Source organism: Haliotis rufescens, unplaced genomic scaffold (assembly GCF_023055435.1).
Source record: "Haliotis rufescens isolate VD_foot unplaced genomic scaffold, xgHalRufe1.0.p SCAF_10, whole genome shotgun sequence".
Lineage (NCBI taxonomy): Eukaryota > Metazoa > Mollusca > Gastropoda > Lepetellida > Haliotidae > Haliotis > Haliotis rufescens.
Genome location: NW_025963780.1, coordinates 1,558,003 through 1,583,117, shown reverse-complemented (window position 1 = coordinate 1,583,117; position 25,115 = coordinate 1,558,003). Strand labels below are relative to the sequence as shown.

Sequence of the window (25,115 nt, the reverse complement as noted above, 5' to 3'; positions counted from 1 at the left end):
TAACGGGAATTAGTTGGGACTGGTACAAGCACCCACACACAAGCACACACACGCGCGCACACGCATAGACACATACATATATAATTTACACACATATACGTCAACACACACATGTCGCTAAACAATTGTTATGCGTTATCTCTGAGGATCATTACAACAAGCAAACATCTGGAGATCGTTAGCACTATTACATGTGGTGTAAAAATAGGTTGAAAGATGTTTGAAAGGACTTGTTTTTGTACAGTCTAGCTAAATGTTCTCACTCACAGCAGTAGACACCTAATTCAAGGTATTTGAAGTGTGTGCGTTCAGTTTCGTCACATTATTTCAAACATATCGTCGAAATATATGAAAATGCATATGGGCTGGTTCATCTGACGATATCTCGCGAACCTCATGCAAGAGCTTCATCGAATACATAAGAGTTGTCTCCCCTGGTACGCAGGAACACGTTAACCCCGATCATAATGCAATGCACTCATCTAAGAACACTTATAGGGATCGGATCTCGTGTTTTGTTAAAAATACAATAATGAGACCACAAAGCGGTGATAACCTTTTGTTGAATATATATGAAAAGCGAAAAAAAACCATAACCATAATCAAAGTTATATCTTGCTGAAAGATTCCGACTATATCATGAGCATGTGATTAATAGTCACTTTCAAATAGTGATGACACCAGGTGTTCGCGAAACTTTAGGTGAGCGTATCCTGTCTCACTGGTGGTACCTGTCACAAACACTTGCAAAGGCAAATCAATTGTTCATCTGGATGTTCGCCAAAATGTGAATGGATCCTTCTCCACCATCTGGGACCATGTTATGTTTCATTTAGGAGCAATATTGAAAAACAGAGTCATACAAAACTGAATTTTGTAGTTTGCGTTTGTGCAATAGACCGCCTCCGTGGTCTAATGGTAGAGCGTCCACCCGGAGAGCGGAAGGTCCGGGGTTCGATCCCCGGCCTCGTCATACCAAAAGACGTTAAAAGATGGTACTTAGAGTTACCCTGTCTGTCGCACGGCATTAAGGAGCTAAATCAAGAACTGGTCGGCTCGGAGTCAGTATACTGTGTCTGAGTGGGGTATTCATGTTAAACTGCGGCATGGTATCTCAGTCAGCTAGCACTATAAATCGGCATCAGTCCGGACTAGTACAAGCACACACACACAGACACGTGCATCCACGTCGCTATATAAGTGCAATAATCTTTGACGCGACGTTAAGCCCCATTTCACCTCACCTCACTGATGCATCAAATGTGACGACAGTTAATAAATAATAACTAAAGAAATCAAGGTACGTTTTAATACTTTAATGCACTCTACAGAGTCCTACATAATCTAGAACAGGATGAAGGAGACACAACACCATGGGAAATGCGCATACTAAACCATTGATACTATCATATCTATTCACTGCAATGACAAGCTCCATTCACATTATATATTTCCTGACAGTTCCTTTCATCGCAAGCTGAACACTTTATATTTTAAGTTCTGCTGATAAATCGGGCATATTATAGAAGGACAATGTACGCTTTGTATCACTGTCTCATTTAAGAGACTTATATTAATTTCAGTTTTTAATTTCATAATTTTATGATGGTTAGCGATGTCATATGATCTGCAATGTCATTCAAGTGTCTGGATATTATTGGTATCGGTTTGGTCAAATTATGATTACAAAATTGATTTGAAATAACACTTACAAATATAATGTGCAGTAAACGTAACATTCATATGAAAATATATATACAAATGTAAACTAATTGTTGCTCATTAAATGGAATGAAGAGAGTGATCTAAAAATAAACAACAATTCTAAGTAGCACCAATCTAATAATCTAAAAGAGAAATAAACATGCAACATGTGCCGTTAGTTCTGTAGATAATAATTACTCTAAGCATAAGATTTGTGAATTGCTGTTTCATTACACATCAAGGACATTCTTGAATGCAGAGAAGACACAAACAATCCGGCTTGGTATTCGACGTATTTCAGTGATGAATCTAACAAGAACAAATGACAAATTGCGAAGCTATTGACATTTTGATGATTGACACAAACTAGACGGCCTATCGAACTTGCCATCACGTGATCACATGTATGTATAAGCAACGCTCTTGTCACAAAAAAGTGCAGGGTTTCATGTTGTTTGCAACAATACAGGATATCAGTATATGGGTCCTTTGTATTTGTGTTAATCAAGCACAAAGTCCCAAATTAATTCCTTACGACATAAAGGCAAACACAATATTATGAAACATCTGAAGTAATACTATCAGGAGAAGTTTGCGTGAAACAAGGGTGGTCTTAGAACAGCACCCTGACAACGTCCTTTTAAGTAATTTGAGGAAATGTACCACACAATGCATACGATGTATGTAATTTGTATTAAATGTTGTTTGTTTGTTTTGTGCTACTTCAAATCATAACAAGATAAAAGGGTATATGTTTACTCATACAACAAACATAGTGTATGACATAACAAAAAATGACAAACAATGCTTATATACAGTAAATACACCCCCGACAATGAGGGTGGTGATCCTGAATTGCGTCAACATATCAAAATATAACATGGGTGATAACTCAATAACGTATCTTAAAAACTCTAAATAACAAGGTTTAATATCAATAGTGCAAATGTAACGGTAAACACCATATAAACGTATAAATTCTAATGTTTGAGAGAATGCTGGTAATTCCACTGAATATTCCGAGTACAAATATATGTACAATTATTAATAATTATTAATAACGGATTTCTGTAATAACACACACAACAAGAAAAAATAGAAACAACACATGACCTATTGGAACATGATTCAATGTGTTTTCCAATGAAACATTTTTTACAAACTGCCGAAGTAAACTTCAATTTTGAGTTTGGAAAATTTGAAATTTCTTTGAGTTAAGGTTTGATTGTCTAAACATAAGAAGGCATCGCTTCATTACATACATGTAATCATTAATTAACTTTAATCAAATGAATGACCATAACAAACACATTGCAAACTGTTTCCGTCATGAAACCCTCAAGAAGAGATCATGTATAACGATATTATGACAATAGAATAGATGGTGACGTGCTCTGGAGCGACATATATTCCGAAATATTAACATTTGGTGACTTTTCATAAAGAAGAACCTTTGGAAATGGACTTTTGTTTATTGTTTATTTTTTTTATTTTTTAAACTATCAATCGGAAGGACCTTTATCTGTCTACATTATCTTCATGTAACAAGTGTTCTAATGACAGCAATATGACATATGGAATCTGATGGAGACAGTATTCTGGCCTAAAGACATTCTAAATATGTATGATTCATCTAAACTCGACGTTAACAAAGCCAAGGAGGATGTTCCAGAAAACAAAGCTATGGGGTGATTTAATGGTCTTTGATGAGTATATAGCTACTTCCAATAATATTTTCACAACCTTTTTGCCAATGGAAGAGTTTCAATCTTCGAAAAATATCAGGGGAAAATATAATTGGTTTACTTTTGCAAGTATGATATTACAACTACATAGACGCATATAAATATTGAAGAAATGATAGTAAAATTCATATATCTAAAATATCAACAATGAAAACTTCCATTGAAAGCAGATAAAAATATCATAGAAATAATATTCATATGTTCCGTGGCATCTACGTCGTTGTGTATGACGTCACAACCATATCTATTATTGAGTACAACCGTATTGAGTACAACCGTATTGAGTACAACCGTATTGAACGTGTTCAGTACAACCGTATTTGACATTTCTCCCAATCCATGACCATTTGGCATACAAAGTTTGCCGTATTTCAAAATGTGCATTCAGTTCGCCTCGAAAAACAATATATTCTTTAGAAGGTTTTCATAGCCCCTTTTACTTTGACAAATGCAGTGAAAATGAACGCGTCTGCATCTAAAAGCATGCTTATCCAACTTTCTTTAAATTGAAACAAACGGAGCCTAGCATATGTAGATATGGTAACAAGAACTGAGCGGTAAATGAAAAGACAGGTTTTAAATGCAGATGCAGTCTCCATATCACTGCCAGACTAAATCTTTAAAACTTTACACAGGCGTCCTAGGCCGTGTGTCCTAGACATTATGATACATGTTTGAATTTAGTTTTGCAGCTAGAATAAGAAAGTTGAAATTAGTAAACGATATTACGAAAAATCAATAAAACACAAAAAAAGCAATACCTCCAGAAGTCATTACCTGATGCCCTTGGCGGTTTATACAAATGGTTATCAATATAATTGCAAAATGCAGCTTTGATATTACAGTGTAAATTCCCTGAGGTGCCCTGGGAAGTTTCTTGTTAAGACCCTCTTTGCGTGCAACAGTCGACTCTCGCTATCTCGAACTTACACATTTCAAATTAATTCTCATCTCGAAATGACCTCGCGGCTTTTACTGCATGTCCATGCCTCGGTGTATTTATTTTCCCGATTTCGAGAAAACGAGAGTTCACTGTGTTTAGCCTTTGCGGGAAATGACAGACTGTTATCAAAACCTGGACTGAACCTAGACTAGCCTTGCCTAGATGCATAGAAAACTAGTTGGCTTTCTCTTCTACCTCCCTGCATGATTGAGGGGATCTGGCAACAAATCATTCCGTTTACCTATCATTTAACATCGATATCCTTCGAGGGGCACTTCTTTCTGACTTTCGGCACCGCGAATAAGCAATATGTGTACGCACATGCGCACAGCAATCATCTTTCGTTTTTCGCTGCTTTCGTTTTGACAGAAGGTCAACATGGCAGTTGGAGACATTGCATATTGTTTATACGCATGCGGTGCGTGACGTCACTTCCTTTACACAGCAGTCATGGCGTTGCCCTCGTGGCCGTTGGGAACCTTCTCGGGGTTGGTGTCGAACATCTCGTGCTCTAAGGGAGGTAACTCGTCTTTGGATAGATGGTAGACCAGGCCCGCACCAAGACTGTCTCCCATTACGTTGATCATTGTCCTAAACCGGTCCCTGTAAGATTAACACAGACAATTATCAAAATGCTTGTTCGTCTTTTGAAAGGACACTGTCTAAGGATGCAGACGCGACGAGGTAGACTGTTTTCATTAATCGATTAATATTCCCGTTGGTAAAAGAATAAATAATTTAAAAAACATAATAAAAATCCAGTTGGTAATTTGATTCCAGACCAGACCTTCTACAACAAAAACCTTACTTCTATAGGTAGGTATTACAAGCATGTTGTCACTGAACACGAAGTTGAAAAGTTTATTCATTCAGCATTATTTCAGCTAGTCATTATCATAGACTTACAGACAGTCCCGGGACCAGGCGAATATGTGACTGACAGCATCACCAGCCAAGACACAACAATCAATCCGATCCCTGTATTAGGTCGTTTTCTTCAGGCATTAAAACAATGGGCATCGCTCTACGCAATTGTGATACGATGACATTCTTCAACTAAGTCAGGGAGCTTTACCATCGACCCCGTTAGTCGCATTTTAAGACAAGCATAGTCGCCTTTTACGGCAAGCATGGGTTGCTGAAGATCTATTGTACCCCGGTTCTTCAAGGTGTGCGGGACAATGTATATTTAATGAAAATATGTGCTTAAACTTATTGGTTGAAATTGCTTCATGGGATCCCCTTTCACTACGAATCAATACTAGGCATCCCCCAAATCCAAAATACAAATAAGGTAACACGGAATCCCGTGATGTCATCCACTTTATCATGTTGTCATCGTATTCCAGAGTGACACCATGGCATTCCAGAGTCAACCTTGAAACCTTCGGGTGACACCGGCATTCCGAATAAACTTTCCAATACTCAATAGCACCCGTAAATCTGAACACATATGAAGAGCTTAGAGCCATAAGGCCCAATGTCATGTTGAGTCTGTTTTGAGAAAAGTGATGAAAACACATAATATTATGTATGTTAATGAACATTTTTTTACCAATAAAGTCTTAGACATTAACGCATTCTGACAGCAGAGATATATATGTTGTTATAAAAAACATTCAAAAAAGGAAATAAACCTACGTTTTTAATATGTGTAAGGGTGGAAAGGGCCAATATCTGTATTTTGGCCCTTCTTACCCTCAGGCATTTGCATGGGATTTAACATGTGAGATTGATAAAGTACTACTAAATGTACAAACACATGCTATTGAAGTGCTTTTAAATGATTTAAACTAATGCTAACTATGTTGAAATAGTTGAAACATAATAATAAGGTGTCCAAACTTTCAAAATCTCTCTCAGACAACCAGTCTCAACCACACGGAAATGAGATCTCTAACGGCCAAAATCTAGCAAAGTGACTTTGGCCCTTTTGGAACTTGACTTTCGACCTTTTGTAGAATTTTAAGTAGCTATATTTTAAAAACGCATCAATGACAACATACAATATTTTTTTCTACAGGTAGACAAGAACTCATAGACGTTATTTATGCAATAATTTGCAAAAAGGGCCAAAGTGAATTTGGCCCCTTTTAGCTCTAAGCTCTTCAAGTATGTTTATCTCTTAAGTGAGGAATTTGCATTGTTCTAAATTGACATCAGCATTTGACTTGAAAATCTAAATACGTCCAGTCGGAATTATAGTTACTCACAAGAACCAATCAACGACAAGAATAAGAGTGATGTCGTCGACAGGGAGTCCCACTGCTGATAACACAATCACCATGGTAACCAAGCCAGCCTGAGGGACCCCCGCGGCTCCAATGGATGCTGCCGTGGCTGTGATACTAAAAAAGAAAATGACTGATATTACAACGTGTTTCAAACTATGCATTTGAATGCATATCAACGTGTTTCAAACTATGAATTTAAATGCATATCAACGTGTTTTCAACTATGAATCCGAATGCATAATTATCAACGTGTTTTAAACTATGAATTTGAATGCTAATCAAAGCGTTTCAAACTACACATGTGAATGCATATCAACGTGTTTCAAACTATGAATTTAAATGCATACCAACATGTTAAAAAAAGAGACTCAGAGAAAAAAACGTGTTTCACACTATGAATCTATGAACGCATATCAACGTGTTTCACACTATGAATTTGTAAACGCATATCAACATGATTCAAACTATGAATTTGTGAACGCATATCAACATGATTCAAACTATGAATTTGTGAACGCATATCAACGTGTTTCACACTATAAATTTGTGAACGCATATCAACGTGTTTCAAACTATGAATTTGTAAACGCATATCAACATGATTCAAACTATGAATTTGTGAACGCATATCAACGTGTTTCAAACTATGAATTTGAATGCATATCAACGTGTTTCACACTATGAATTTATGAACGCATATCAACGTGTTTCAAACTATAAATTTGTGAACGCATATCAACGTGTTTCAAACTATGAATTTGAATGCATATCAACGTGTTTCACACTATGAATCTATGAACGCATATCAACGTGTTTCACACTATGAATTTGTAAACGCATATCAACATGATTCAAACTATGAATTTGTGAACGCATATCAACATGATTCAAACTATGAATTTGTGAACGCATATCAACGTGTTTCAAACTATGAATTTGAATGCATATCAACGTGTTTCACACTATGAATTTATGAACGCATATCAACGTGTTTCAAACTATTAATTTGTGAACGCATATCAACGTGTTTTAAACTATGAATTTGAATGCATATCAACGTGTTTCACACTATGAATCTATGAACGCATATCAACGTGTTTCAAACTATGAATTTGAAAACATGTCGAGTTTGATACCATCTCGCACGTCCAAAATACGATCATTGTTATGTGAAACCGGATGCAACTTTAATCCTCGAACATCCAGAGTATTACATTTACAATGATTATCCATTCTGATACAGATCCTGGACCACACTCTCTTCATTGCGGAAGTGACATCACCACCTCTACAGCACCCTTAACAAAGACCCGAATTACACTCGTTTGTGAGAGTAATTTGATAAGACGGTTATTTTCAATGTCGTGCTATTCGAATTAGCTCAAAACCCCAGTAACGCATACCAATAGGCTGATGCTTGTCAAGTGCCATGTTTAACCAAGCAATGTGGCATTCATGAAAATATCAACTTTTTCCTGTCCTGAATTGAGGATAACATGCTATTTGACAAGACAAAGACAATGTTCTGAGAAATCTGCGTGATCTATCTTGAAGTGAGGTGAGGTGATATGGGGTTTAACGTCGCGTCCAAGATTATTGCGCTTATATAGCGACGTGCATGTACGTGTGTGTGTTTGTGTGGCAGCTTGTACTAGTCCGGACTGATGCCGATTTATAGTGCTAGCTCACTGAGATACCATGCCGCAGTTTAACATGAATACCCCACTCAGACAAAGTATACTGACTCCGAGCCGACCAGTCCTTGTTTTAGCCCCTTAATGCCGAGCGCTAGACAGGGTAACAACAAGTACCATCTTTTAACGTCTTTTGGTATGAGGCGGCTGGGGATCGAACCCCGGACCTTCCGCTCTCCGGGCGGACGCTCTACCACAAGACCACGGAGGCGGTCGATTTTCAGTTATATTCACCCATCAAACATTTAATTTTACAAGATAAACGTTTTCATCAAAAGGTCTAAAGTGTCACTGAAATAATTTCTTATACTAAATATTCTGATTGAATCTTATGACTATTTCATAAACCTCACATGGATATTCATGTTTTCTCTGGCATATATTCCTTCAGGGATTCGTGAAAATTGAAACTATCAAATACAAATGTTAAAATTTGGCAATGAAAGATTTGAGAGTTTTTGTTTCTTTTCATCCTGAACCATACCCTTTCTTTTCAGAGCTGATACCTGACGCAGATGCATTGTAACACATGCTTAAACTCACCGATGAACAAAATCTAATGCCGTATTGGAAGGTAGGTTTTGAAATTCACATTTTAAATGGCATTTATTCTTATCACGTTACTGTATGCTCAATTCATCTATTACATCTTGACAAGAAGAACGGAATATTGATATTGATTTCTCACATGAGGTGGACAAAAAACCCAGGAAGGAGTAACCAGCATAAGCTCTGAATTCCAATGAGATAAATCTAATTTATCTTCTTCAACACAAAAGCAACCTCTGTCTCTGAGGAGTATAAACTGTTAATTGTATAATGTGTACAGACCGTTAAAGCTAGAGCGTAGGAAATTAGCCGCTGCAACCATCATCATGTTATTACTATCATATTGTTTTCATCATCATAGTATGATTAATACTCCGAACAAAACGTTAACGTTAATTCCTGTATATTCGTGGGTAAATAGCCGTGTTCTTGGAGACTTTCATGAAAAATAATTTTAATTAATTAACAATTTTGGAAACAAACAAGATACATATGACGGATTACACCCAGAACTGACTGGATCTTCGTGTGATATGCAGCTGCTATGTTTCATGTATTTAGATAAACCTTTATTCTAAAAACATTTTTCAGTACGTTCACCCGTTTCTCTGTCTTTAAATTGTTTTTATTCAAAGTCAAAAATCGATTTTTAATGAATAAACTTTATGGCTTTCATATTAGAAGTAGCAAATGGTGAACAGATTTAATAAACGGAATAACGATAATGTGAGGTTGGGTAAGGCTCAATATTCACTCGTTACGTGAGTGAGTGAGTGAGTGAGTATGGTTTTACGCCGATTTTAGCAATATTCCAGCAATATCACGGCGGGGGACACCAGAAATGGGCTTCACACATTGTACCCATGTCGGGAATCGACACCCGTTACGTGTGTACATTTTACTGATTATGATTATCATCATGACAGGCTGCTTACACCTCCCCAATGACTCAGTTATTCAAGACCCGTGAAGGTCAGGGGTAGAATAGGTCTTCAGCAGCCCATACTTGCTGTAAATGGCGACTAACAGGATCGGGTGGTAAGGCTCGCTGACTTGGGTAATGCATGTCATCGTATCCCAATTGCGTAGATGCATGTGCATGATGTCAATCACTTGATTGTCTGGTCCGGACTAGATTATGTACAGACCGCCGTCATATAGCTGGAATATTGCTGAGTGCGGCGTTAAACAACAAATAAACAAACAAACAAACAATTACTCAAAACCAAAACTAGGCTGATACAATATCTGTTACTGAATGCTCATTTCAAGAACCAGGCTTTGGAATACAATGGCAAGCTTGCAATTTATTTACAAATTCTATCATGGACCTTGTTCTGAACCTCAGTGGTCCTATGTCTTCGTGAACTGCAAATGACGTTATTAGATCGGAGGAGCTATTGCAGATAGATGCTCAGGTATACATGTACCCCAACGCATCATCTCAAATACATAGCAACAAATGACAATTTAGTCTTTTCATGTTAATAATATGACATTTTGTGCAGAATTGATACTTTTTGGAGTTAAAGAGAACATAAAAACAGATAAAGTCTTTAATGTACTGTACGTATTGCAAAGTTCTATTCATAGATGCAAATTCCAAAATACAAAACCTTATTTTCATGTATATAAAAAGGATTCCGAAGCTTTTTCACGATACAACATTGAAAAAGATATTGCTTTCAAGACGGGTAATCAACAGAAATTCTATGGTGCTTGTACGCTGTATCATCAACTTTTCGAAAATGAAGAGCAGCTTTCATCTTAATGTTAGTTTTATACTTAAGACTTTAATGTTTTAGACCATGTACTCTCCTACACTGCAATATGATATATGAACTTTAAAAGTTTATGCTTACTTGATATATGCAGTATGTTTGTATTACTAGAGTGAATGTGTGAGTGAGAAGTCTGTAAAAAAGTAAGATGTACTGATAAGTTGTGCTGTGTGTCATGGGTTTTCTGCTGCCCAGGGCGGAGGCACATTTTATGTAACAGATACTTCTTTTCAAAAACAATAAAATAAAAAAAGGAATTTGAAACAAAAGTTAGCATCTTGGATAATTGGGATACGCCCCCCTTAATGTTAGTTTTATACTTAAGACTTTAATGTTTTAGACCATGTACTCTCCTACACTGCAATATGATATATGAACTTTAAAAGTTTATGCTTACTTGATATATGCAGTATGTTTGTATTACTAGAGTGAATGTGTGAGTGAGAAGTCTGTAAAAAAGTAAGATGTACTGATAAGTTGTGCTGTGTGTCATGGGTTTTCGGCTGCCCAGGGCGGAGGCACATTTTATGTAACAGATACTTCTTTTCAAAAACAATAAAATAAAAAAAGGAATTTGAAACAAAAGTTAGCATCTTGGATAATTGGGATACGCCCCCCCCCCCCCATCACCCCCAACCTACACACAGAGACATATAATTTACTCTAACAATATAAAACGTCATTTATTGGTGAAGGCATCTTACAAGAGCACTGTTAACATCCACTTCAAACAGTTCCGCAAACCTATGAACGTCGTCATCTTGGTACAGTAAACTACGTTTATAACGAACACGCTTATAACGAACTGACGGATATAACGAACTTATTTTTAGTCCCGACCAGTTGTTGTATAAATGCTGACAGGTATATATGCTTATAACGAAGTACGGTAATTACGAACTAAAATTAGTGGTCCCTTTGAGTTCGTTATAACCGTAGTTTAGTGTAATATATCATTGTAATAGGATACATATGAGGAGGGTTTTCAGTCACGTCGGTACTTCTCTGCATGGGAAGGTTATACGATGAGTTGATGGGCTGATTATATTGATTGTACCCACTCCTACCAAAGAGAGAGTTGAAAGATTTCGAAGTTTAGAGGTCATCATATCTGCACACGGCATGCTCATGAGTTGGCATAAGGACATATGTTAGAAAGGAGTACATTGACCTCAATAAAATACTAACGACATCTTTATGTGGTTATCCCGTCATTTCCTTGTTAATCTAAATTTTAAATTATTCTTTTTCTATATCTTTTGAAGTGAAGACATTTCTTTGTTGGCCTATACGACATTACATCGCAGGCCATAATAAATGTTTTGTCATAAAATTCTCCCGACAAAGTTATCTCATTCAAACATAATGATGCCTCTTACAAAGAAAAACCATCCTTCGGTACCGTTATAATCACAGGCCGCCTTCTCCGTGTGAATATATATTTATACGTTTATGATGATTCCTTCATGGGACCACAGCAGCATAATTGGTTATTAACTCAGCATGAGGTTTGTATAAAAACCATTATCCACCTTTACCGTACCTCGCAACAGTGATTAGATGTAGTCGAAACAACAGAAGTAACTATAGCCATTTACAACCACAAATAGCACCCCTCAGCAGGAAGACGACCAACAAACACTGATAAATGTGACCTTTAAGGAACAAGAGACCAGTAATAGAAATCTCCTCTAAAAGGCAATCCTGAGTATCCTACACAAGCGAACATCCGGGGAAGAGATAATGGTTTCTTTGTTCTTTGTGTTAACGACAGCACTGGAACCACCATGATGAGTGGTGCCAGTAAAATGCAAATCATTAAACATAACGATCACTACCTAGGTTCCAAGCATCGATGACCCGATGACTACGTGGTAGTCTGTCTTACAGACCCTGATACAAATATATCAACTACAGCCCATGCAAGTCTATAATGTTTGGCAAGTCTAGATTACTGCAGTATCTGAAAATGAAGAGAATCACTGGGCTCCCTTTTTATTATATTTTTATTAAGATAACTGAGCAACTGTTTTTTCTGTACGATATGTTCATTTCAGAGACTATATGTTGGTCTAACTACGTGGAACAAAGGCATTCTATTGAACAGTTTATATGTTTTCTTTTTAACGCAAGCCTTATTCCTTATCGTAAATTTTTCCAGCGATGTATCTATTTGAAATATTCATGTAATGTAGTGACTACTTAACAAGAATGGTTTATTTGAAGTTTATTTATCAATACACAAGACATGCAGTTCAAAAGTTTCAATTCCTGCAAATATATGTTAATACAAAGTCTGCACAGCATTCGTGTGTAAAACATTTATTTTTGTAAATCAATATTTGAGGTTAAAACAACAATGATAATACAAGCGACAAAACCATCACGGTCAGAAGTGATATATGCTAAAACAGACGATTGTACGATTCCGACTTCCCAATGAGCATGTGTTTAAGAATCATTATCAAATATATTGGCATTGATAGCAGGTGTTCACGAAAATGCACGTGTAACTGCGAGAAAATGTGTGAATTATATACGAATGCATTGAGAGCTACCTCCAACACGAATCAATACTCCTAGTTCCACATGGCTCTTGTACTCCAAGGGACTTAACTCCACCTCGCTGTAGATGAACGACGGAACGGTAAACACGGCGCTTCTCTCGTAAAATTTCGCAGACACTATCCCTTATTGGATTGATTTTAGACCAATCACCATTATTCTTCAAACTCGGATCTGCAAATACTGTTTGCCCAACGAACTATCATAGCGTCCAGATTGATCGTATCGGGGCGGGAGGTTTCAGTGATAGCCCAAGGTTCTTTGGGTCTGTTCCTATCCCTGCAGATAATGGGATTTTCTGTGTAAGAGACCCAGAATGCATGTGACAGTGCTGAAATAATTGATTGTCTTTGGCATGAGTAAAACTCGACTTTTTCCCCAAGACAAGGAAAGCTTGATGATAAATGAAGTAAAACTAGTTGACAGTTTACCCTATTAGCCAAGCAAGCCCTACTCTGCAAAGGGAGATAATTGAATTTTCATGATTTGCTTTTATCGATTTTAGGAGATATCTTTCTTAATAGGCATGCAGTTCGTGAAGAAAAAAACATGCATTTTGGTGATTCGTACAATACAAGACCAGACGAATGTGCACGTGTGATAGTATTGATTTTCTTTTTCCAGAAACTTGAATAGACAGAGAAAGGGTATAAATATTACATAGCTACGTTTATAATCTAAACGCACAATCTCAACAATCCTCACTTATTTTTGCAACTTAGAAATCAGTCACCTTTAAGAAACACCAATCGATGCTAACAGTGGTAGGATGGCTCTAATATGTGTAGCAGTTCTGGTAATATTGATTTTCGTACAAAAATACAACGTACCTTCTATAACAAATCAACTTTCATGAATAAATTATCCTTAACGTCAGCACCTTCTAAAACTGTTCGCCACCAGAGAATCGCTTGATAATGAGAATGCTATGAGTATGTAAACCAACACTCAAAATGATTGTTTTTGTTCATTTCAATGACGAGTGTTCCTTACACACAATAACCCGTCATATTTGGTTGTTCTTGTCACTTAAGCATAGAATAGATTACTTCTTTTTAGAGATCGACTGCCTCCATGGAAGAGTGGATTGAGTGTCTGCCCGGAGAGCGGAAGGTTGGTGGTTCGGTCATACTAAAAGACGTATGGTACTTGTTGTTACCCTGCCTGGCGCTCCGCATTAAAGGGATAAAATAAGAACTGGTCGGCTCGGAGTTAGTGTGCTGTGTCAGTATTTGAGTGGAATATCCGCTAGTGCTATTGAAAAAGTTTGGGATGGTACAAGCAGCCACACACAGAGACACATGCATGCACGTTGCTCCTGGGGTGCAATAATATTGAACCCGGCGTTACACCCATCCACCTCCCCACCGCAAACTTTTGTAGATGAACCAACTTCATCTTGTTTTCATATATGATAATGTTATTCGTGTTGTTTTATTGTTTAACGCTGCACGCAGCATTATTTCAGGTGTATAAAGGTAGTCTGAAAATAATCGAGTCTGGACCTGAAAATCCTCAGTTGATATTGTGAGCGATCCACGTCGTCGGGGTTCGATACCACGCTATCAACCAAGACACCAAGCCTGACCACCTGATTCACTTGGTCGCCTCTTACGATATTTAAATGTTCCTTTTTTATGAAAGATGAGTATGGTCCTTGTACATATATCGATGCATGTTCATCACAAGGCAACAAACATACTATCAACACCGCCGACGTCAAATATTTTTTGCGGACTATTTTCTCCAATTCTCCATGCTAAAATATACACTTTGAATTATCTGAATGTCTAACTGATCACAGAAACTATTGCGATATTTAGATTTTTTAAAAACAGCCAACTCCAACACTTGCAATGGAATCTATCACAAGAACCAAAGTTCTAAAGTACTTTAATTCAACACAAACATTTGCATGAACTGTGTATTTTAATTTAATAATTTCAATATTCTTTACAACATGTGAAAATGCAGTCATTCAACTCAACAAGATCACGCCAGATGATAAAACGCAACCTTGAACTGGTTCCTTTAAAAGGACACGGCTCGAAAATATTGCCAAAGCAAAAGTGTTTCAAATCCCCCAAGAAAAACATTGTTTGCCTACTAGTTCAAACATGAGGATACACATCAAATTAACAGTAGAAAATTAACAGACACTGTCTCAGTATCGCATTGAGTTCAATGTCCAGCGCGAGGTAGGATATGACCCTCACACCGTGGAGCAAACAACGCCTTTAAGAAACAAAAAGACGTCTTAAGGGACACCTGGCACAAAAGGTAGATGCGTCATTGTAAGACCCGATTAATATAAGATGTAGAATGTTGTTCGTGAATAAAGTTACTGCGCCTTATTAAACCCTCGGGGGATTCCCTACGGCGCGTTGGAAACCCGAATGGTTTTCACTATCACGGAGAAACCATAAGCGTCCCAAGACTCGTCCAGGCATAATGAACGTCCGCGCTTCGCCATTTTAACACCGCTTTGATAAGTACCTGGAGAGTTAGACTTCTAAGGCCAACCGAGGCATTAATCCGATCATTATTACCTTGGGGTGTCGTTATGTTGTCCATGTGATCACGGCTCGTGACTACCTTATGATAAAGAATTGGTATACACGCGATGCCATAGTTGGCAGCTTCGATGGGACTCCAACGACAGTTTGTCACATTGTTGTCACGTGATCTCTTTACCGACCCCCTGCAGATTAATAATGTTCAAAGTTGGCTAATCATGGACCATTCCAGTACCGTTAGTGAGCAATTTTTAATTAAATAGCATCTATGTCGGAGTGTCCAGCTGGGATCTCACCACCTGCGACCGTTAATCTGTCTCTAGGTCATTGTCCTGGCACAAATTATTTATGTGTCTCCAATATCCTTGACAAGGACGTCAGTCTCCGTGCCACCGCTCTGCTGAGGAATGGCAATAAAATACAAGCACACCATCCCGTCGTGTATCTAGGGGATTGCATTTAATGTGATTGTCTTTCATGCTGAACCTCCTTAACCGCCTCAGTGGTCTAGAGGCAGAGCGTTCGCCCGGAGAGCGGAAGGTACGGGGTTCGATCCCAAATCTGCACCCCGTTCCATCGTATTTGTTTGTTTGTTGTTTAACGCCGCACTATTTCGCAATATTTCAGCCATATGACGGCTGACTGTAAAATAATCGAGTCTATACCAGACAATCCAGTGATTGACATCATGAGCATCGATCCACGCAATTGAGATCTATGATATGCATTAAACAAGTCAGCGAGCCTGACCACCCGATCCCGTTAGTCGCCTTTCACGGCAAGCATGGGTTGCTGAAGACCTATTCTACCCCGGATCTAGACCTATTCTACCCCGGATCTTCACGGACCCGTGAAGATTCCGGGGTAGAATAGGTCTTCAGCAACCCATGCTTGCCGTAAAAGGTGACTATGCTTGTCGTTAAAGGCGACTAACGGGATCGGGTGGTCAGGCTCGCTGACCTGGTTGATGCACGTCATCAATCCCAATTGCGTGGATTGATGCTCATGATGTCAATCACTGGATTGTCTGGTCCAGACTCGATTATTTACAGATCGCCGTCATATAGCTGGAATATTGCTGAGTGCGGCGTTAAACGACAAAGCAACAAAGCAATCTTCACGGGTCGCATCCCTTTCCATTTTGGATGGAGTACAAAACATAATGAAACAAAAACACTCAAAATGGGAGACGTCTGTAGATACAAAACGTCAATGACAGAGGACAACCAGTCTCGAGTATCTGCCGAAACAGAACAGGGAACACTGTAATGATATGTATGCATGAATCACAGAAAACAGTGCTAACACCATGTGTTCCCGACGTCATGTCGGTTGGGTCCACACTTAACATCGTCCATAAAGAATAAGCTCTTCACTGCCAGATCTAGAAGAGAATACTTGTTACGTTTTCCATAGTATCCCGACTTCAAAGGTAGAAACTAAACCGCTTCTTTTCAATCAATCCAAACTAATCTATTCGAAATAAAATCCGTAAACCATCCCAATAGAAAAATGCAGAACATGACATGTTTTCAAAGTGGAAGAGTGATGCTGATGCGTGTTTCAATCCCTCTTAATACAACTAGTTGTATCTGGTAGTATCACTTGTCTCGCACTGTGAGGAAATTAGTCTGAGGGGCTTACGTTGATAATGATGGATGTAACTAAACTTGTTTGTTTCCATTGATATCAGATCACTGCCAAGGCTTGTTCCACGCACCTGTTTATTATATGGAACTGGTTCAAAAGCCACAGTACCCGCTGACAATTGCCAGCTCAGAGAGGAAATTTCCTGCCCGATTTGTATTTAGCCCCCGACCCGCAGGCAGAAATGATGGGCAAATATGATTAATATTTTAGTGTCTGTGGACTAGTGGAATATTCATAAGAATGGAATAACGTTCTCCAGATCGGTGTTATGTCAGTAACAACACTTCTTATTCCCGTGTTTATCATGCTGTGAAAGACGTCCTGGATGAGAGTGTGAATGAATTATTATCTATTAAGACGGGAGGATGGAGACTTGGTCCAGAATGGACCGATTTCTGATAAATATAAAACATCAACGCCAGAGAATAATAACCACTCTCGATCTGCTGCCGATGCAGATTGCGTTGGTGTAAAAGGGCAGATATCAGTGACAATTATATGACTGGACAACCGCAAATCAACGATGACACCAGGTGTTCACGAAAAGGGTAAGCATATCCTCCACGCAATGCGCGGATGTAACACGGTTGTTATTGTATAACATGGACGTGCGGCCAAATACATGTATGCGGTGACCCCCCCCATCCCTAACACCCATCCCCTTGGTGACGTAGGTTGGTTGGCCTAGGCTTTGACATTTCAGTTGACATTTCTGTCTTTGACAGTTGACATTTCTATCTTTGACAGTTGACATTTCTATCTTTGACAGTTGACATTTCTGTCTATGACAGTTGATATTTCTGTCTTTGACAGTTGACATTTCTGTCTTTGACAGTTGACATTTCTGTCTATGACAGTTGATATTTCTATCTTTGACAGTTGACATTTCTGTCTATGACAGTTGATATTTCTATCTTTGTCAGTTGACATTTCTATCTTTGACAGTTGACATTTCTATCTTTGACAGTTGATATTTCTATCTTTGACAGTTGACATTTCTGTCTAATACATTTGACATTTCTATCTTTGACAGTTCACATTTCTTTCTATGACAGTTGATATTTCTATCTTTGACAGTTGATTTTTCTGTCTATGACAGTTGACATTTCTAGCTTTGAAAGTTGACATTCCTGTCTATGACAGTTGACATTTCTGTCTTTGACAGTTGACATTTCTGTCTATGACAGTTGACGTGCCTTTGCGTGTGTTTGTGACGGGTGCCGCCGGCGAGGCAGGATACATTCACCATTTGGCGAACACCTGGTATCATAACTGTGTGATTGTGATTCATGAACGCATGTTTAGGATACAGTTGGAATCGTAAATCGACTCTGCTTTTGGCAAAGATTTCTCATAAATATAGAAAGGGATCAATTCAATCGTTCATATTAAAAAATTGGAAGGGCAGCTGAAATAATAATAATCCCATGTCCATTACCTGATAGTGACAACCTTTCCAAAGTCCATAGACATGTGGTTGACTTGGGCAATGAAGAGTGCAGCTACAGCCTCGTAGAGCGCGGTACCATCCATGTTTATCGTGGCACCGACTGGGATGACGAAACTGCTGACTCGAGGGTCCACGTGGTTATTGTGCTCTAAACAGTGTAATGTCACGGGCATAGTTGCCGAGCTGAAACATAAGAACAGTGTTAAGCTATGGGTGATGAGTTATAAGCTAGTTCTGAGTCATTGAGGCAGTTATAACGTGGGTATTCAAGCGGTTATCTAACCAGTGTAGGGCGGTCGGGTAGCCAAGTGGTTAAAGCGTTCGCTCGTCACATCGAAGACCCGGGTTCGAATCCCGACATGGGTACAATGTGTGAAGCCCATTTCTGGTGTCCCCCGCCGTGATATTGCTGGAATATTGCTTAAAGCGGCGTAAAACCATACTCACTCACTCTAACTAGTGTAATGTCTGGCACCTTCTTTCGAGGTGAGGTGAAATGGGGTTTACGTTGCGTTACAATATTGCATTTATATAGCGACGTGCATACACGCGCGCGCGCGTGTGTGTGTGTGTGTGTGTGTGTGTGTGTGTGTGTGTGTGTGTGTGTGGCTGCTTGTACTGCCGGACTGATGCCGATTTATAGTGCTAGCCCACTGAGATACCATGCCGCAGTTTAACATGAATACCCCACTCAGACACAGTGTAGTGACTGCCACGCGACCAGTCCTCGTTTTAGCCACTTAATGCCGAGCGCCAGACAGGGTAACATTAAGTACCATCTTTTAACGTCTTTTGGTTTGACGGGACCGGGTGTCAAGCTGTTGATCTACTGACTTACATGATCACATGGTATGCCCTAGACTATTACTAAGTCAATGAAACCATGTCGTTAAAATATTTCTTCGAAAGAACCTTTCCTCTTCTGCTGTGTTAAGCAAACTACATTTGGTTTAGTTTGATGTAGACTTGCAGAGGCTTTTAGTAAAATAAAATACCTAAAAACATATAGGTACAGGACTAGGTCTGCCCCTCTGGTGTAACCCTTGACTTATTTGCCTATAGTATTAGTCGCTGATATTAATTCACGTGGTCTTATTGTTTTATTTATTCGCGTGATCTGAATGCTTTTCCGTCACCGTGAACGGTCAAATGCATTGGTACTAATTTGATAAGATGAACACTTTCAATTTTGAAATTGGTGTTCCCATATTGCAAACGTTACATAGGAAAAGGCATCAGATATTTTTCGCGGAGCAAACTAAGGTACCAAATAGTTTTCGGTGGCGTAGGAACACGTCACTGAACCCCGATGTAATCAAACACCTACAGGTATCACATACCGACTGGCAGGCCCATTAAAAGCACGAGGTAAAAATAACCTTATATCAAACTGATGTTAGCGGCTCATGGTATTGTCCATGTGAATTTGATTTTACGCCGCTTTTAGCAATATTCCAGCAATATCACGGCGGGGGACACCAGAAATGGGCTTCCAAATTGTACCCTTGTCGGCAATTTGAACCCGGTCTTCGGCGTGACGAGCGAACGCTTTAACTACTAGGCTACCCGACCGCCCCTTCATTGCACAGTGTAATAACAGAAATAGTTACAAAGCTTACCAGAATGGGTAACGAACAAATAGGAAGCCCTTGTCCCCAGTACCAGCTCTGAACTAAATAGAAATAAACTCCATGCCATCCAAACAATCATCGGATGTCACAGCTACAAGTATTTTGCATTAGCCCGTCGTGAGGGAGTTGTTCCCTTGCAATGTCGGATCGGACATAACCATTATACTCAGTCCTTCCCATCAGAATGAGAAAACACTCCACAGAGAACACCCTGTGATAGACTACTTACTGGAAAACATACCTGAGGGTTGGGGCTTTGCGTTTGTTAAATGATTTATTTGTAAAAAAAAATTGACATTTTTACTTTCTGGTTGTAACTGTGTACAAGAACGTACTCATCTTAGAGAGATGTGATATATGTGAATATGCTATATAAATATATCAACTTCAACATGTTAGTGTTAGTTTTTAAAAAAGATATTCCTGAATTATGTTCCAGTACTTTACATGTGAGGGGGGGGGGGGGGGGTCGGGTAGCCTAGCGGTTAAAGCGTTCGCTCATCATGCCGAAGACTTGGGTTCGAATTCTGACATGGGTACAATGTGTGAAGCCCATTTCTGGTGTCCCCGGCCCTGATATTGCTGGAATATTGCTAAAAGTGGCGTAAAACCATACTCACTCACTTGGTAAAATTCCAAGATACTCAGTCCATTGTGTATACAACAGCAGTGAGTGAGTATACTTTTACGCCGCTTTTAGCAATATTCCAATTATGTCATGGCGGGTGACACCAGAAATGAGCTTCATATATGGTACCCATGTCGGGAATCGAACCCGGGTCTTCGGCGTGACGAGCGAACGCTTTAACCACAAGGCTACTCCCTCGTCCCGTATACAATAGCAAACCTGGTAAACGGATTATGCAAAAGATTCCAGGAGCATCTGTGTTTTAAAGAAACTTAATTTCAAAGAATCATTTCGACCAATCTTTACCTCGAAGTTGTATTGAGAGTGAATGTTTATGGTTATGAAACGGAGCGAACATGGGATATTAAACCTTGGATAAAATACAACAAAAGACAAACATAATGAAAATTAATTACGGTCTGGTATATCAAGGTATTAAGCCTTGAATCTATCTCAGTAATTCGACAAAAACTAACGCATAAATTGCAGGAACATATAACTCGAATTCGTGACATAAGTACAATAATAGAGTTATTGTGTGTTGTTTGGTGTTTGTCCAACTATCATGTTTACATTTTGTGTTCAGGTATCAGCTGTGCAGTTTCTCAACGGTACAAGTAAACATAATTGCCAATAAAACTTTAAGCCTATATAGTTCAAGCTCTCACAGACATAATATACAATAAATAAACATTATTGTTCTCAAATCAGTACAAGTGTTATATGGTGATATGAATTTTTAATTTTCCCAGCTTTGTTTCACAAATAGTGAGTGAGTGAGTTGGGTTTAACGCCGCTTTTAACAGTATTCCAGTTATAACACGGCGTGTCAGCTTAATGTGGGAGGAAAAGCCCGAAGTGATGCAGGTATCAGACGTTTACCACTTCGGTGAAACCCACGAGCAAGGGTATATGGTGCTGACAAACATGGAAACATAATCGGGGCGAACCGGGATTCGAACCCACAATCAAAGGTTTCTGGCATGCCCAAGGGACGCAACTCTTCACAGCGAATCACGGCGCCTTAGTCGACCGGGCCACCCGTGTCCCCTGTATACCAAATAAACTATGGACTACTGTAGAAAGGGTAAAAACAGCTTTAAACATTTACGCTTAGTATGGCGCGTGGGCCATGACAAGAAGATATGGTATGGATGTACACTAACGGTAATCTAACGGTGAACAAGAAGGCATGTCATACATGTATTACAACAGGGCCGAAGTCTGGCCCTAAAAGAGTATTACAAAGTGCCTCTATCACCACGCACCTCGATGATGTCCCGAATGCAGTGGCCATAGCTTGAGATATGCCGTAAATGAACCTGTATGGGTTTTGCCGCGTACAGAGGACGTAGAGCCCTGGCAGCACCACGACGCCATGCACGGCCAGACCACACAGCACTGTGATAAAGTACAGCCCGACCTTTCCAAGCAGAACCCCGAAATCTTCCATCTCAACGATCTTAGCTGCGATGAGGAAGGCGATACCCACGGGAGAATACCTGTCCAAACATTTAAATATATATATTTCATCCTGGTTTTAATATTTGGATAAAGGAGAATTCTTACGGAAGCCTTTTAGGGCCATTTGTTTTTTTTAATGTGTTTCTTGAAATTTCAAGATACTAAGTTTAAAATTCAAGATACTATGTTAAAATTTCAAGATAATCGTCTTGAAATTTCAAGATCATAACTTAAAATTTTAACTCAGTATCTTGAAATTTCAAGATAGTATCGCAAATTTTTAAAAACAAAACAAAAAAACAAATGACCCTTTAAGGCTTCCATAAATTCTAGTCATGAAGTACAGTTATATAAAAAGCCATAAAATCGCTTTACTTTACCTTCCTTAGTAGGAAATAGATAATGCATACAAGGTACCCAAAGAAACTTTAGTGCTTAGTATATTATTTCCTCCAAATCGGGACCAAATATGGCCACATACGTTTCAGAAACAAAATCCGATGGTTTGAAGATGTTACCACGGAGTGTGTATTGTCCATGGCATAATATTGACGTCATTAAGAAAATGCGAAGCATCGTTTGTAGTGTTCGACTGACTGACATTATAGTTGGTTTTCTTGAGAAATGACATGAAAATTTGAGGATGCCGTGTGACGCAGCGAAAATAATAGCTATAGACTTTAACAACATTTTGCTGTTGTACCTCGGCAGATTTGGAATTTTGAAGCAAACAAGTAAACATCATAATTGATTTTTCACTTTTTGTACCTTTTGGTTTAAGTTTTAAAACTGGCAATTATTTGTTATGATATCATAGCATGATTGAACAGTAAATGCCTTATTTAGTCTTCTTGCAATAATGCACCAGCCTAAATTATCATGTTGTCACCAGATATTCACGAAACGGATGCAGACGGGTCAGTTTACCACGAGCACCTGTTTTTGCAGACTGTCAATGATGTACTAATTGTTCCTGATCCAGAATTTTTGTTTTTCAGTGATGAATTGTTTTTTAAATGTACAAGAAACACTACAAAAACAGTATTTTTGTTTTTCAGTGGTGAATTGTCTTTTAAATGTACAAAAAAAACTACAAAAACAGCATTTTTGTTTTTCAGTGGTGTATTTTCTTTTAAATGTACAAAAAACACTACAAAAACAGCATGTTTGTTTTTTAGTGGTGACAAATATTATTCTGTCTCAAACAAAAAGACCATTCTTCCCCTACCCCCAAAATATGACACTGCCCGGGCATGGGTTAACATTCCAGCGACAGAATCTTTCATGTGTGATATATTGGAATACAATTTTTTACAAAAATACATCCATACTTTGCACACACAATACTGACAATATTGCATACCATATAAAGATGACAAACAGCTTCATCGTGACCTCTACGAGCGTGTTGCAGAAGTCCAGGATGGGCTTCCCCCGACCCTCCATCCGTCCCAGCATCACTCCGAACAGGATGGAGAACATGACAATCCCCAACACGTTCGTCTGGCCTGTACTCCCTGGCGCCGGGACCCATTCTGTTTCTGGTTCTGGGAGCAGAAATAATGCCATTATGGTCGGAATAAACAGATCGTCCCAACTGTGTGATTGTTAATCAGTGTCAGCACAACCACTTAAAGTCACATCTACGTCTACCAGATGTTTACCTACTTTTTACAGTCTTGCGTCAAATGAATATTTGACACTGCAGATAGGTCTACATATCGACGAATTTCTTTTTATGCTTAAGCTCCTCCAACAAAATCTAATATTTGTTACTAATGTACGACTAATTTTACATTGTTAGACATTTTATATCCCTTGGCAACGTGGCATCAAGTCTTTGAAAGGCATTTAGAAGTGATACACATAAGAAAGATAAATCATGGATGTCAACTTCTTTATTATGAGGAACACATTGTTTCGGAGTATAAATGTGCTTACTCCTTCACCTGATGAAGGAGTAAGCATAGACTCCGAAACGTTGTGATGATGGAGTAAGCATACACTCCGAAACGTTGTGTTTCTCATGATAAAGAAGTTGACATCCATAAATTCTCTTCCTGACGTGGCATTGTATCAGCGTATAGTCGAGAAATACACAAGGTGACCCATTAATGTACAAATTACTGATATCTCCCTATTCCCTATTGAACTAATGACGGTACTAAACAGTTAATACTAGTGGACAGAATATTTCTAAATAAATGCGTACGTTATGCCGTAAATATGTACTGTTGGAGACCATTTCATGGCTATATGTCCGCCTTTGAACAACTTGTTCTGCAGACAGATACATTACTAACTATACACAACTCATGCATATATATTAAATCTGTACACGTGAACGGCTCGAGTCATGTGCAATGCTCTCTCTGGATTGGCAATGCCTTCAACACTGCGACCCATTCCTAATCAGTTTGATCAAGTTGAGTAATACAAAAGAGGGTGCCTTTCATCAATGCCTTTCAACATTTATTCAAGATTATATAGAATTGATCATCCAGATGGCATTCTGTTTTTGTACAGGATTAAAACAATGTTGAATTACTGAAACCCAACGC

General features: G+C 38.6%; 1 protein-coding gene across 2 annotated transcripts in view; it reads right to left on the bottom strand.

The window, feature by feature from the left end:
• Positions 1-1,301: 1,301 nt before the first annotated feature.
• The window catches only part of LOC124145473 (excitatory amino acid transporter 1-like), a 102,334-nt gene continuing 78,520 nt past the window's right edge, over positions 1,302-25,115 (bottom strand). For both annotated transcript variants that reach the window (XM_046515248.2, XM_046515249.2), the window contains exons 4-8: positions 23,918-24,101; positions 22,359-22,592; positions 18,820-19,014; positions 6,606-6,740; positions 1,302-4,995 (exon numbers count right to left, since the gene is read on the bottom strand). In XM_046515248.2, coding sequence (XP_046371204.1) covers positions 4,830-4,995; positions 6,606-6,740; positions 18,820-19,014; positions 22,359-22,592; positions 23,918-24,101 — 914 coding nt within the window. In that variant the 3' untranslated portion in view covers positions 1,302-4,829. The remainder of the gene's footprint in view (positions 4,996-6,605; positions 6,741-18,819; positions 19,015-22,358; positions 22,593-23,917; positions 24,102-25,115) is intronic.